At 47.3% G+C, this 13817-nt stretch overlaps 1 protein-coding gene across 1 annotated transcript in view; it reads left to right on the forward strand.

The window, feature by feature from the left end:
• The window catches only part of LOC138822762 (trafficking protein particle complex subunit 9-like), a gene marked incomplete at its 3' end in the record, with an annotated part of 52617 nt that overhangs the window by 12541 nt on the left and 26259 nt on the right, over positions 1-13817 (forward strand). The window contains exons 3-4 of the mRNA XM_070015703.1: positions 2177-2322; positions 4702-4830. Of these exons, the coding sequence (XP_069871804.1) occupies positions 2177-2322; positions 4702-4830 (275 nt within the window). The remainder of the gene's footprint in view (positions 1-2176; positions 2323-4701; positions 4831-13817) is intronic.

Raw genomic sequence — 13817 nt, forward strand, 5'->3', positions numbered from 1 at the left:
AGAAAGTTTGAATTGTACCAAAATAGGCATAAAATTTTTAGGTTTTTATATCATAGCCAACAGGAAATTTAAAAAAAAATTAAAGTTATCTTATTTATTTTTTTACATTTCTTTAGCCCTTTTTGCTTTTAATTACTTTTTGGACAGAACCTCCTCCTTCTTTTTTTTTTTTTTTTTTGCCAGGGCTAGTCTCAGACCAAGGTCCTTCAACTTGTGCCTCCGGTGTAGGTGGGGCTACAGGTGTGCACCACCGCACCTGGCTAAGGAGTGCAGGTTTTTTTAAAGTTGAATTTAAAATACATTGAGTATGTATTCAGAATGGTGCATGAAAGGGCGTGTTCCGCCGGCGGCGGCGGCGGCCTGAGGGCCTCAGGGTGTGAGGAAGGGCCTGCCCGCAGGGCTGCTATGCCGGGGCAGGGTGGCATGCAGGCACGTGAGCAGGACGTGCCCGCCCCGGGGAGCCAGCGCACCTGCTGCATTTCTGCGGTGATCTCAGGCGGACAGAGAATGTCCCACCTCTTATTTAGTGTTCTGGGAAGATGGAGAATCCTTGGAGTATGTTATATTGAGGATGAGATGCTTACAGTGGTCACCTTATTCCCTAATAAATCCAGCAGCACGTGACACACAGGTAGGAACCTTGGACTTTGAGATCTTGACCTTTGCCCTCCTTTCCCTCATCTTACCTTGGTCCTTGTCCTGCGAGCCTTGGACCACTCTCCAGATAGGACCCGTGCAGTACCGTAGTGGACGGAGCACACTAAAGGCCACTAAGCCTGAGCGAAAGGGCCCCTTGGGCAGGTATTGGACTAGGGCGGTGAGAAGGGCCAGCAGACGGTGTCTCGTGAACCGGGTTCTCTGTAGCTGTCCTGAGGACCCTTTGGGGCTTGGATCTGGGGCAGGATGGGATGGGGTTGTGCTGTAGGCAGGCCGCTGGCCCGTGTGCAGGGGAGGCAGGGGGTGGCGGCGCTGTTGGGGAGGCTGTGGTGGTGGTGGTCACTTTCCCCTGGGAGGGGGAGCAGGCTGATGCCACGCTTTTTGTAAAGGGCTTGCCAGGGCCAACCTCGCGCTGCCCTGCAGCAACGCCAGGTGTCTCCTTTCCGGCTACAGGTCTCATCGAGCGGTGTCTGGAACAGAAAGCTGAATTCCAAGGTAGCCAGAGGCCGTGCAGTTGAGGGAGTTAGGTCTGCGTGGGTAACTGTGACTGAGAACCCTCAGCCACTCACTGGGTTAGGCACATTGCTCTTCAGGATTCTTGTGGGTGTTCAATCTGGATTAGATTGTTTTCTTGGTGAGAAAACATACAGCTTTTTTTTTTTTTTTTTTTTTTTTTTTTTTAATGTAATACTCAGCCAGGCGCTGGTGGCTCATGCCTGTAATCCTAGCTACTTAGTGGCTGAGATCTGAGGATTGTGGTTCAAAGGCAGCCTGGGGGGCTGGGAAGGTGGCTCAGTGGTAGAGTGCTTGCTTTGCATGCATGAGGCCCTGGGTTCGATTCCTCAGCACCCTATAAGCAGAAAAAAGCCAGAAGTGGTTCTGTGGCTCAAGTGGTAGGGTGCTAGCCTTGAGCTGAAGAGCTGAGGGACAGCGCCCAGGCCGAGTTCAGGGCCCATGGCTGACAAAAAACAACAGAACAACAAAAAAAAGGCAGCCTGGGCAGGAAAGTCGGTCCACGAGATTCGTATCTCCAGTAAACTACCCAGAAAAAGCTGGAAGTGGCACTGTGGCCCAAGTGGTAGTTCCTTGAGTAAAATGCAGCTTGGGGACAGAGCCCAGGCCCTGAGTTCAAGCCCCAGGACCGGCACAAACAACAATAATGACAAAAAACTCAACAAAACCCCCAAACACAACCCCTCCCCCAATGTGAAAATAAAACTTTTTTATACTAATGCTGCAATTGGCAACATTGAAAGGTCCAACCCCAGTGTGTCTAAGTGACATGCAGAGTCGAGGACTTATACCCACGTTACCTTTAAAAAATCACCCAGAAGTTGAGGTTTGGAGTCAGGACCCCTCCAGTCCTTGAAATTGGCAGTGACTGGTGCTGGCTTCAGTAATAGAGCTACCGTCTAGTATATCTTAGCAGTGGGAAAGGTGAGTAGCGCCCTGCTCTGCTAGCTCCAGGGCGCGTGTGTGGGTTGATAACCATGTGTTTCCATTGCATTTTGTCTTTCAGACATTATAAGAAGCGGTGCCAGGGGCGCATGCGCAAGCATGTGGGGGACTTGTGTCTCCAGGCCGGAATGCTGCAGGACTCCCTGGTGCATTACCACATGGCCGTGGAACTTCTCCGCTCCGTGAATGACTTTCTGTGGCTTGGGGGTAAGGCTGTGTGATGGCGGAGTCCCATAAAATAGTGCTCTGGTCTGTCCTTGTGGCTGGGGATAAGGCTGCTCTGTCCTTGTTTCAACTGTTGGTTAGAATCAAGGGAAACAGTAAAAGGGTCTGGCGGGAAGGGCAGGCAGGACTAGCAGCCAGCCTGTGCTGGTTGCCACGAGGGTTTGCGGCGGTCCTGGGCCTTCTCCGCTGCCCCCTCCAGCCCACCGAGCCGTGTCCTGGGAAGGAGACTCAAGCTTCCTTCTCCCTGCTCTTAGCACGAGCGCTCTGTGTGGCCACCATTGTCATCACCTCCATCTCTCCCACCCCGCACGCCTCGACGGGGAATACACGGAGGGTAGAGTTGTATGCAGCCAAAAGGTGAATAACAAACGGCAGTCACTGCAACACAGCTGCACGTTGGAAGCGAAGTGTTAAGGCCACATGTGGTGGGATTCCATGGCTAAGAAATGTCCAGGGGCAGGAATGTGGCTCAGTGGTAGAGCGCTTGCCTAGCACGCATGAAGCCCTGGGTTTCATTCCCTTAGTACCACATACACAGAAAAAGCCAGAAGTGGTGCTATGGCTCAAGTGGTGGAATGCTAGCCTTGAGCAAAAGAATCTTAGGGACAGTGCCTAGGCCCTGAGTTCAAGCCCCAGGACTGGAAAAAACAAAAAAGAAATGTCCAGGGTCGCCAGCCTATTGAAGAAGATGGCTGATGAGTGTTGCCCAGGGATGGGAGAAAGCGTGCAGAGGGACTGATGACGGGGCAGCAGGCTTTTGGGGATACGGGTATGGGATGTGTTCTGGCAGCAGGCGGTGGTCATGTCATAACGGTGAAATATGGAAAACTGAGTTGCACCATGTGGGCAGCTTCTTACTGTACGTGAACCACTTCAGTTTTAAAGACTGAAAGGAAAAAGAGCAGAAAGTCCATCTGGAAGAGCCGCTTTCTCTTGCCCTGGCGGGCCGCAGAGCCCAGCGCTGTGGGAGGAGCGCGGCTGCGGCCGGGCGGGGGCGCCCTTCCCCTTACAGAGGAGTCGCCTGGGGGGCGGGGCCAGTGTGAACGGGGCATGCCCACCGTCCAGTGTGTTTTGGGGGGCTCCCATAATTCCTGCAGATAGATGTTTGTAGTGGCTAAACTAGGGCTCTGTCTTGAGGGTGACTGTTGAGGGTGCCTGCTGTCAGCCGCTTAGAATAAAACGTCACAGTGAAGTAATGAAGTAAGCTCTTTTATAGAAACTGAGTGGAGAACACCTTTAGTATCAGACGGGCTTGATGGCCTCACGTAATTCCATGTTTGGCTTCTTAAAGAGGTGGAGAAATACAAGAGGGGAAGAAGGTGAGGCCTGGAATAGTGGGATGGGAAGAGGGGCCGACGAAGGGCTCACTGTGTTTGTGGGAGCAGGGTTTGGGGGCTTCGCTGAGGTTGCTGGCTCGAGCCTGTCCAGCACACGTAAGGTAAGGGTGGGCAGCCGGCGCTTGGCGCTTGCTGGCACAGGGACTGTGCTCGCCTGCTTGCTCCCTGCGTGCTGAGGAGCTCCTGATGGAGAGGCCCTGGCTGTGGGGGAGCCTGCCTCCCCCCACACCTGCTCTGCCGGTCGCCAGCAGTTAGTTGTCCAGGAGCATTAGGTCTGGTGTAGGAACGGCCAGATGTAGAAGTCACTGGGAGAATCAAGCAGTCTGTGGCAAATCGGATACCAAAGAAACCTGTGTACACGTGAGCCTGCCCTTCTTCCTCTGTGCGATTTTGTTTGGGAGAACACTTATTTTCCATAAAAAATGGTAACTTATTACTGCCTTACTACTATGAAGGACTAAGTACCTACATCTCCAAAGAGATGTAAAAAGAGAATGTTGGCAATCTCAGTTTTATTTTCCACCTTGGAAAATCTCTGCAGTGGGAACTATGTTTACAGCAAGGTTTCTGTGCTTTTTTTTTTTTAATTAAAATATTAAAAAAAATTTTTTTTGGTCATGGGGCTTGAATTCGGGGCCTGGGTGCTGTCCCTCAGCTCTTCAGTTCAAAGCTAGGGCTCTACCACTTGAGCCCCAGCACCACTTCCTGCTTTTTCTGCTTATGTGGTGCTGAGGAATCGAACCCAGGGCCTCATGCATGCAAGGCAAGCACTCTACCACTGAGCCACCTTCCCAGCCCAGTTTCTGTGGTTTTTGGTAACTTTTAAGCACACCCAGCAGTTTTGGATCCAAAAGTTCCTTGAGTTTTCTCAAGTTTCTATGTACAGCAAAACTTTAGGTTTGATGTTTTGTTGGGGAAATTGGCTTTCCCAAATGAGCCAGCTGTTAGAACCATTCTTAGCCTCTGCAGTCAGAGTAAGTCAGCTAGAACACTGACTGATGGATGGTGTCCTTTCTCATGACAGCTGCCTTGGAAGGGCTGTGTTCTGCTTCTGTCATCTACCACTACCCCGGGGGCACTGGCGGGAAGACCGGGGCTCCGAGGCTCCCTGGAAGCTCACTTCCTTCAGAAGCAGCCAACAGACACCGGCCAGGTGGGTGCTTTTCCTCCAGCCTCAGCTCACTGGTAGTTCGTAAAATAAGCAAGAGTTCGTTGCTTTGTCTCCGGAGTTAGGCTGGACCAGTGCCGACATAGAGTGTAAGCTGTTGACTCAGAAATCTTGCACGTAAGGTGCTTTCTTCCTGAATACTTCTAGGTCTTAGCTCACCGCCACCAGTCGACTTCTGGAACCTGTGAATGAAATCCCAGGGTGGGGACTTGCGGGTCTGCCTGGGCTTTTTCCCTCATTCCTAGGTATTGAGTGAAGCTAGTCCCAGAATCGTATTTTTTGCTTTCTTGCTTTCCTTCCTTCCTTCCTTTCTTTCCTTCCTTCTTTTCTTTCCTTTCTTTCTTTCTTTCTTTCTTTCTTTCTTTCTTTCTTTCTTTCTTTCTTTCTTTCTTTCTTTCTTTCTTTCCTTCCTTCTTTTCTTTCTCTCTTTCTTTCCTTCCTTCTTTTCTTTCTCTCTTTCTCTCTTTCTCTTTCTTTTTTTCTTTCTTTCTCCGTGTGTGTGTGTGTGTGTGTGTGTGTGTGTGTGTGTGTGTGTGTGTGTGTGTGTGTATATACATGTGTACATGTGTGTGCAAGTGTGCCAGTTCTGGGGCTTGAACTAGGGCCTGGGTGTTGTCTGTAAGCTTTTGTGCTCAAGGCTCAAGCTCTACCTCTTGAGCCATAGCTCTACTTCCTGCTTTTTGGTGGTTAGTTGAAGATAAGAGTCTCATGAACTCTCCTGCCCTAAACTGTGATCCTCAGATGTCAGCCTCCTGAGAAGTACAGATGGAAGCAGCCAGCACCTGACTCCAGAATCAGTTTTAACACGTAGCTCGGTAGTTAGGCTACTTCTTGTTATCTTGGTTGGTGAGGTTCTAATGACTTAAGCTTGATTAGCACCAAGGAAGAGGAGGAACAGACCCACAAATGCTGAGTGAATCTGAACTTGGACCTTTCATGAATGCACTTGCCTTTAATGGTCGTGATGGTAATGAATGAGGCCTGACTTAAGGCTAGCATGGAAACTGCTAGATATTTTTTGGTCTCTGAGAGGTTTTGAGTATCCTGAAGGAGCAAACCGTGTTCCCCTCCCCCCAAAGAGAAAAGAGTAGTTAATGTTGGATGGGGGAGCCAAGCTGAATTTCTTCTTCCATGATTCTCCACCCCCTGTGACCCTCCCCTCCCCCAGCTCCTCTGTGGGAACCAGGTTCCACAGCAGACCCTCTGATTCCAGGCATGCTGTGTGGGAGCTGCTTAGACAACGCTATTTTATTGTTTTTGGTTTTGTTTTGTATTTTTTTTTTGGTTGGTCATGGGGCCTGAACTCTGTTTTTTTTTTTTTTTTTGGTCCAGTAGTGGGGCCTGAACTCTGGGTCTGGGCACTGTCCCTCAGCTCTTCAGCTCAAGGCTAGCGCTCTACCACTTGAGCCACAGCGCCACTTCCAGCTTTTTTCTTTTTGCTTATGTGGTGCTGAGGAATCGAACCCTGGGCTTCAGGCATGCAAGGCAAGCGCTCTACCACTGAGCCACCTTCCCAGCCCCCATGGGGCCTGAACTCTGGGACTAGGCACTGCCCTTCCACTCTTCAGCTCAAGGCTAGTGCTCTACCACTTGCCATAGCGCCACTTTCGGCTTTTTCTGCTTATGTGGTACTGAGGAATCGAGCCGCAAGGCAAGCGCTCTACCACTGAGCCACCTTCCTAGCCCTGGGTTGTTTCTCTTAAGAGATGTCCTCTCTTCTCCCAGCAGTTCTTGCTGAGGGTTTGCTAATGTGTTAACTGTCTTGCTGATATGATTAGCAAGACTGGAAACTTCTTAGGGTAATGTTTCATTTTTTTTTCCCCTTGATAAACATAGGCAAAGGAAGTTTAAGGGAGGACTTTTTGTGGAGTACAGAAGAGTCCTTATTTAGCTTTTACTGTTGAGGGAGGCTGTGGGGGAAATACTCAGTGATGTCTGTGTGGCAGTTGGGGGAGAGGAAGCGGCTCCACTCCTGTGGAAGCTGTGGAGGGTCACCTACCTCAGGCGGAGTTCCAGAGCATGCAGTAATTGCACAAGGGGGAAGGTTCCATTTCCCTTAGGTTTTACTCTCAAGGTCTGGCAGTTGTAGTGGCAGCCTCATTCATGTAGGAGACACTGAGGCTAGTTCACCAGCATTCTCCTTGTAGTTCACAGACAGAGTATCTCAGGTCCCATGGCACTGCCCGGTGGCAGTGTCAGCATCGGCATGAGCTGGAGCAAGCTGCTTACTCTTTCTTTTTTTTGTTTGTTTTGGTCGTTCGTGGGGCTCGATCTCTGGGCCTGGGTGCCCTGAGTTCTTCAGCTCTAGGCGAGTGTTCTACCACTTACTTGAGCCACAGCACCACTTCCGGTTTTCTGGTGGTTAATTAGAGATAAGAGTCTCACAGACTTTCCTGCCCGGGCTCACTTTGAACCATGATCCTCAGATCTCAGCCTCCTGAGTAGCCAGGATTACAGGCGTGAGCCACCGGTGCCCGGCTAAGTTGCTTACTCTTTGTGCCTCAGTTTCCTTGTCTGTAAAATCGGGCAATGGCAGCTCCCATACAGAGCGTAGGTGTTGGCACTTGGTGGTGCTGGCGGCTGTGGTGAGGCGTTTCTACCGTTGAGCACCACAGTCGCGTCATTCAGGAGCACTGTCAAAGGCTGTACAATGCACACTCAGACCGTACAGCTTCTAGACACATGTCCTCTGAGAAAAGTAAGATTCCTTATTCAATTGGAATTATCCTAGTTTTTGAAAAAGAATACTGTAGTCCTGTCTCTTTTTCCTTTAATTCTACTTTTAAAATTGTGTTTGAAACTTCACTGCCTTGGTATTGAAAAATTAGGGCTACAAATTCTTTTTTTTTTTGTCAGTGGTGGGGGTTGAACTCTGGGCCTGGGCGCTGTCCCTCAGTTCTTCAGCTCAAGGCTAGCGCTCTACCACTTGAGCCACAGCGCCACTTCTGGCTTTTTCTGCTATGTGGTGCTGAGGAATCAAACCGAGGGCCTCATGCATGCCAGGCAAGCACTCTACCTTTGAACCACCTTCCCAGCCCTACAAATTCTTTCTTCGGAGGTTTACATGCAAACCTGTGAGTCTGTGATTAATGGATAAAACTTCAGTTTATTCAGAAATGATTGGGTCTGTGGTAGAGCCAGGCATGTGCAAAGTTATGAGTTCAGTCTCACACCAAATTAAAAATTATTTGGACATTTTTTTCAATAAATCCACAAAAAATGCTCATCATTGACTTATGTTTCCTTTTTTTTTTTTTTTACTTTCCCTTTGGCGCTAGGGTTTGAACTTTGAAGTCAAGGCCTTGGTGCTCTGTCACTTGAGCCATGTCCCCAACCCTTTTTGCTTTCATTATTTTTGAGATAAGATCTCCTGTTTTGCCTGGGCCAGCCAGAGCCCATTCTTCTCACTTAGACCTCCTGAGTGGCTGGGACCACAGAGGTACCCCACTGTACCTGGCTAGGTGGCATATTAGGTGGGGGTCTTACTTTTTGCCCGAGTTGGCTTCGAGTAGCTGGGATTATAGGTGTAAACCATATACCTAGCTTTTTTTGGGTGCCAGTCCTAGGGCTTAACTCAGGACATTGCCTGAGATTTTGTGCTCAAGGCTAGCATTCTATCACTTGAGCCACAGTTCTCCTTCTGGCTTTTTGGTCGTTAGTTGGATATAAGAGTCTCATCTCTTCTGACCAGGCTGGCTTCAAATTGTGATCCTTAAATCTCAGCCCCTTGAGTAGGTAGGATTATAGGTGTGAGCTACTGGTGCTTGGCTAACTTTTGAACCACACGTCTCAGCCTCCTGGGAACTGGGATTACAAGCGTGAGCGACCTCATCTGATTTATAAATGTTTCTTGATGGTTATCTCTCTTTTCCGTCCATCTGAACCCAGTAATACTACTCATCATTACCCAAATCACCTTGCAGGGCTGGGTGTGTTCATCTTTCCCAGAGACCTGTTCTGTCCCACACTGGGGATGAAAACAATGGGTTACCTAGCTGGAGTCCATTGAGCCCCTCAGGCCGGGGCTTAGTATCAGTGCTTTACTCTGGTCCCTTTGTGGCCGGCATTTGTTGGTAGGAACCAGGTCTTCTTTTTTTTTTTTTTAATATTATTTTATTTTATTTGAGAACATACTGTACAGAGGGGCTACAATTACATGGGCAGGATAATGCATACATTTCTTACCAAGCATTGCAGCCTTCTCCTTTGTTTACCCTTCACCTCCCTTCCCAGCCTCCCCCCTCCCCCCACCCAATTATACCCCCCTCCCCCCTCCACCGACATTGTAAAGCTGGTTTTGACATGACATTTTGTACTTCTCATTGTTGCAACAGGTCCACCTGAATCCTTAAACGACTTGTTTGCCCCCATCTCCTCCACATGTTATACTGACATCAAATATAGTGAAAGCGGGGGTTACACTGTGGGGGAGGGACATACAAAGCAACAAAGAAATAATCTTATAAATGCGTTAGAAACATATGCATGAAAGAAACGAAAACATTAAAATACATATTTAAGGGTTCATTTTCCTAACATCACATTATCTGACCTTTTCTGCTTGACTCATACCTATACTAGATATTGCAAATAAGGGAAACCATGGGACCTATGCTTCTTTGGGCCTGGCTTACTTCACTTAATATAATTTTTTCCAAGCCTTTCCATTTCCTAACAAATGGGGAAATGTCATTCTTTCTGATGGAGGCATAGAATTCCATTGTGTATATATACCACATTTTCTTGATCCATTCATCTACTGAGGGGCATCTGGGTTGGAACCAGGTCTTCTTTTGCAAGTAAGGAGACTGAGGCCAGGTGACTGCCCTAAGCCACTAGCGTGAGTGGCAAGGTTAGGATGTGAGCATGAGTTGGCCTGACTTCACAAGAAGAGGGGTCGGTGAGCATGAGAGACAGTGGTGGCAGTTAGAGTCGTTACAGCCTTCCATAGTGCGCTTTACTCACAAGTGAAGATGGAATGTTTTTTATGGGTTTTTTTTGTTTTTGTTTTTGCTAGTTCTGGGGCTTGAATTTAGGGCCTGGGCACTGTCCCTGAGCTTTTTTTGCTCAACGCCAGCACTTTACCACTTGAGCTACAGTGCCACTTTCAGCTTTTTCTGTATATGTGGTGCTGAGGAATCCGACCCAGGGTTTCATGCGTGCTAGGCAAGCACTCTACCCCGGAGCCACCCTCCCAGCCCTTCTGTTCTTCACTTTGGAAGCATAAAACCAGCACATAAAGAATGATGCCAGTGTAAAAATGAAGTGACTTTTAAGCTGGTGCTGCTGCCTGTCATCCTATCTACTCCGGAGGCTGAGAGCTGAGGGTTGACGTTCAAAGCCAGCCTGGGCAGGAAACTCTGGAACACTTTATCTTTAGTAAGAAGCTAGACGTAAAGCTGTGGCGCAAGTGGAAGGCCAGACTTGAACAAAGACTTAAGGGGCAGCGCCCAGTTCTTGGTACTGGCACAAAAACAACAACAAAAAAGCAAAAGAAGAAGTGACTTCTAAATCTAGCTATTGTTAGTGATTATTGATTATTTTCCTTTTCTAGAGTTGGTTGTTAGGAGAAGAAGTTATAAAGACCAAGTTGGTGTTCTATAGTCCTTAGTATACATAAAGGCTACTTTAAGTTAGAGATTTAGCCTGCTTTTTATGGCCTAAATATATTTCCTCATCCACGAACTTAGGCCAGTGTCACTTCTTTTGTATGGTGTGAGATACCTATGCTCACACACATGTATACATATGTGTACACACGTGTATATATAGATATATAAACATGTACATAACTCATCAAAGTTAAAAGTGATAGCAGTAGATTGGTGAGGAAGATCAGCTTTGAATAATGAAGCTGGTGGCTATTTCTGATGCATAAAATGTGATACTTATAAATGTGATACTTACGAGTATGGTTTGGAGTAAAAAAATGCCATTTTCTTTTTCTTCTTTCTCTTTTTGAGACAGGAATCTCACCAGACAGTTCAGGACGACTTAGAACTTGTGGCCCTCCTGCCTCAGTTTTCTTTTCTCCTGATGCTGCCATGCTTGCTCAGATTTTCATTTTGGTTTTGGTTTTGTGTTAGTCCTGGGGGCTTGAACTGAGGGCCTGGGTGCTGTCCCTGAGCTTTTTTGCTCAAGGATAGCACTTGACCACTTGAGCCACTGCTCCACTTCTGGCTTTTTTTTTTGATAGTTAATTGGAGATAAGAGTCTCACAGACTTTCTTGCTTGGGCTGGCTTTGAACCATGATCTTCAGATCTCAGTCTCCTGAGTAGCTCAGATTACAGGCATGAGCAGGTTTTCTTTTCAATGCATAATGGACCTTGAAATAAGTCAGTGTCACTCTGGTAAGATGAGGAACAGCTAAATTTCCTTGGGTTGAGGAACTTGTTAGGTTATTTTCACAGAATATATATTTTTACAACTCCGAATTCCTGTTGCTCCATAATCATCTACTGAAACCTTTAAATTACTAAGCATTTGCTATTCAGAAGTTGACCTTAGCCACTGAGCTTAGACAATTTGATGTTGAGCTATTTTCCGGGAAGAAGCTTATTCCTGCGCTAGTGGAAGAGGTCTGCACTCCCCTTACCCGGGTAAAGAGGTGAAAGTGTGGCTTGGCGCCTGCCACTTCCCTTTATGGTGGGGAACAGCAGGTTCTGTCACTGACCAGGTCATGGTGTTTTCGTCTGGGCATGCGTGCTGTGAGACTCACGGCCTATAGCCTTTGGGAAGCTATGCAGATGTGGCTTTATGATTGCGGACTGTCTGTGAGCAGTTGCCTTTGGTACATAGCAAAATACAAAGGTGAAAAAAGCTTTGTGGCAGGCTGCTAGAGTCTCAGCCTCTCTGGTATAAAAGGAAGGGGCTGGGCCAGTTTGAGAGTCTTACTCTTGCCAGGCATGGTAGCTCATGCCTGTAATCCTAGCTACTTAGGAAGCTGAGATCTGAGGATTGCTGTTCAAAGCCAGCCCAGGGGCTGGGAAGGTGGTTCAGTGGTAGAGTGCTTGCCTCGTATGCATGAGGCCCTGGGTTCGATTCCTCAGCACATTAGCAGAAAAAAGAGGAAATGGTGCTATGGCTCAAGTGGTAGAGCACTAGCCATGAGCTGCAGAGCTGAGGGACAGCGCCCAGGCCCAGTATTTAGGCCCCATGACCGACAAGAGTGGGGGGGGAAGAGAGAAAGAGAGAGAGAGAGAGAGAGAGAGAGAGAGAGAGAGAGAGAGAGAGAGAGAGAGAGAGAGAGAGAGAGAGAGAGAGAGAGAATGTCTTGCTCTTGGACTAGTTTCTGTGAGCCTGTCTGTTTTGTTTATATTCAGCATGTTATACTTTTTAGATTAATTACCAAACCCCTGCCTTCTTTCCTGAAGCAGAATTGAGTTCGTGCTAGCTAGGCTTTAGTTACCGTCTCTGAACATCCCATTTGAAAAGCCTGCTCATTTTAACTTGTTACGCAGCGGCCTGGGAAGGCGTTCAGGGAGTGTGCCATAGGTGGCACTGTTGCACCTGGTTTTCCTGTTTGTGAAAGACTTCAAGTTTCTTTAATTTGATTTCTTCCTTTAATGCTCATAATAGCATGGTTTCCATTATATCTGGGTACTTGGAAAAAGCATTCTAGTTATATCTTATTTTTGTTCTGTTATCTCAACATGAAAATTTTAGGAGTGTCAAGAGAGCAGTGGGGAGATTGGTTTCTCTAGCAATATTAGAAAGCAGCCATGATTGTGTAAGAGAAGGAGAAGTCACCTCTGCTGTCCTTAAAGTGGAAAAGACTGTTGAGCTCCTGAGCTTTGATCCTCTTTCGTGGCTTATTAGTGGGAGGCCATTTGGTATCATGGGGAGCTGAGTTTTTCCAGTTTAGCTGGGGTGTTTGAGTGCGATTCTGCTCTGAGCTGCGGCTCCCACGCAGCCTTTCTTGGAGGGGGAATGGGGCTGCTTTTGCAGTTGTGGGGCCTGGAGCAAGTGTGTCTTGTGTTTTCTTTTTTTCTTTCCTTCTTTCTTTCTTTTTTATTTTTTGTCAGTCATGGGCCTGAACTCTGGGCCTGGGCGCTGTCCCTCAGCTCTTCAGCTCAAGGTTAGTGCTCTACCACTTGAGCCACAGTGCCACTTTCAGCTTTATGTGGTGCTGAGGAATCGAACCCAGGGCCTCATGCATGCAAGGCAAGCATTCTACCACTGAGCCACCTTCTCAGCCCGTGTCTTGTGTTTTCTATAACGGCCATTTCCTTAATTGGCTTTTTAATTTTTTGTGCTGGTCCTGGGGCTTGAACTCATGGCCTGGGTGTTATCTTTGAGCTTCATTTTGCTTACGGCTGGTGCTCTACCACTTGAACCACAGCTCTGCCTTCAGCTTTTTTGGTGACTAATTAGAGATAAGAGTCTCACAGGTTTTCCAGCCTGGGCTGGCTTTAAAATGTGATTCTCAGATCTCAGCCTCCTGGGTAGCTAGGATTACAGGCGTGAGCCACTGGTACCTGGCTGTTTTATTATTTTTATTGTGACTTTCAGAGTATAGTGATTCTTATTCTGTATTTAAAAATAGAGATTACTGCATATAAGACAGCTTTTACCATAAACATATCAGTATAATAATCATGGGGCTTGTTCTTTGTATAGAAAACTCTTACTAAGGGTACATCTTATTGGGATATACCTTTTTGTTAAAATGTGAAAAAGAATGATAGCTAATGATAAATGTCATTCTTGGAAAGGGATGACAGGAAATTTCATTCTGCACAAAAGATTGATTGGCTATCACTGATATTTGGGTAATTTGGTAGATGATGAGGGCTTTGACAAGCTTCTTGATAATAGCAAAGTTAATTGCTTATATTTGAAACTAACTACAAAGCTACCTTCTAAACATTGGATATTCTGAGCTTGATGAAGCTTTCAGTGATTATGTGTGTGTATGTGTGGATGTATGTATGTGTATGTGCATGTGTGTTTGTGAGAGAGAGAGAAAGAA

Source organism: Dipodomys merriami, unplaced genomic scaffold (assembly GCF_024711535.1).
Source record: "Dipodomys merriami isolate MVZ:Mamm:240054 unplaced genomic scaffold, mDipMer1.0.p SCAF_1141, whole genome shotgun sequence".
NCBI classification, from domain to species: domain Eukaryota; kingdom Metazoa; phylum Chordata; class Mammalia; order Rodentia; family Heteromyidae; genus Dipodomys; species Dipodomys merriami.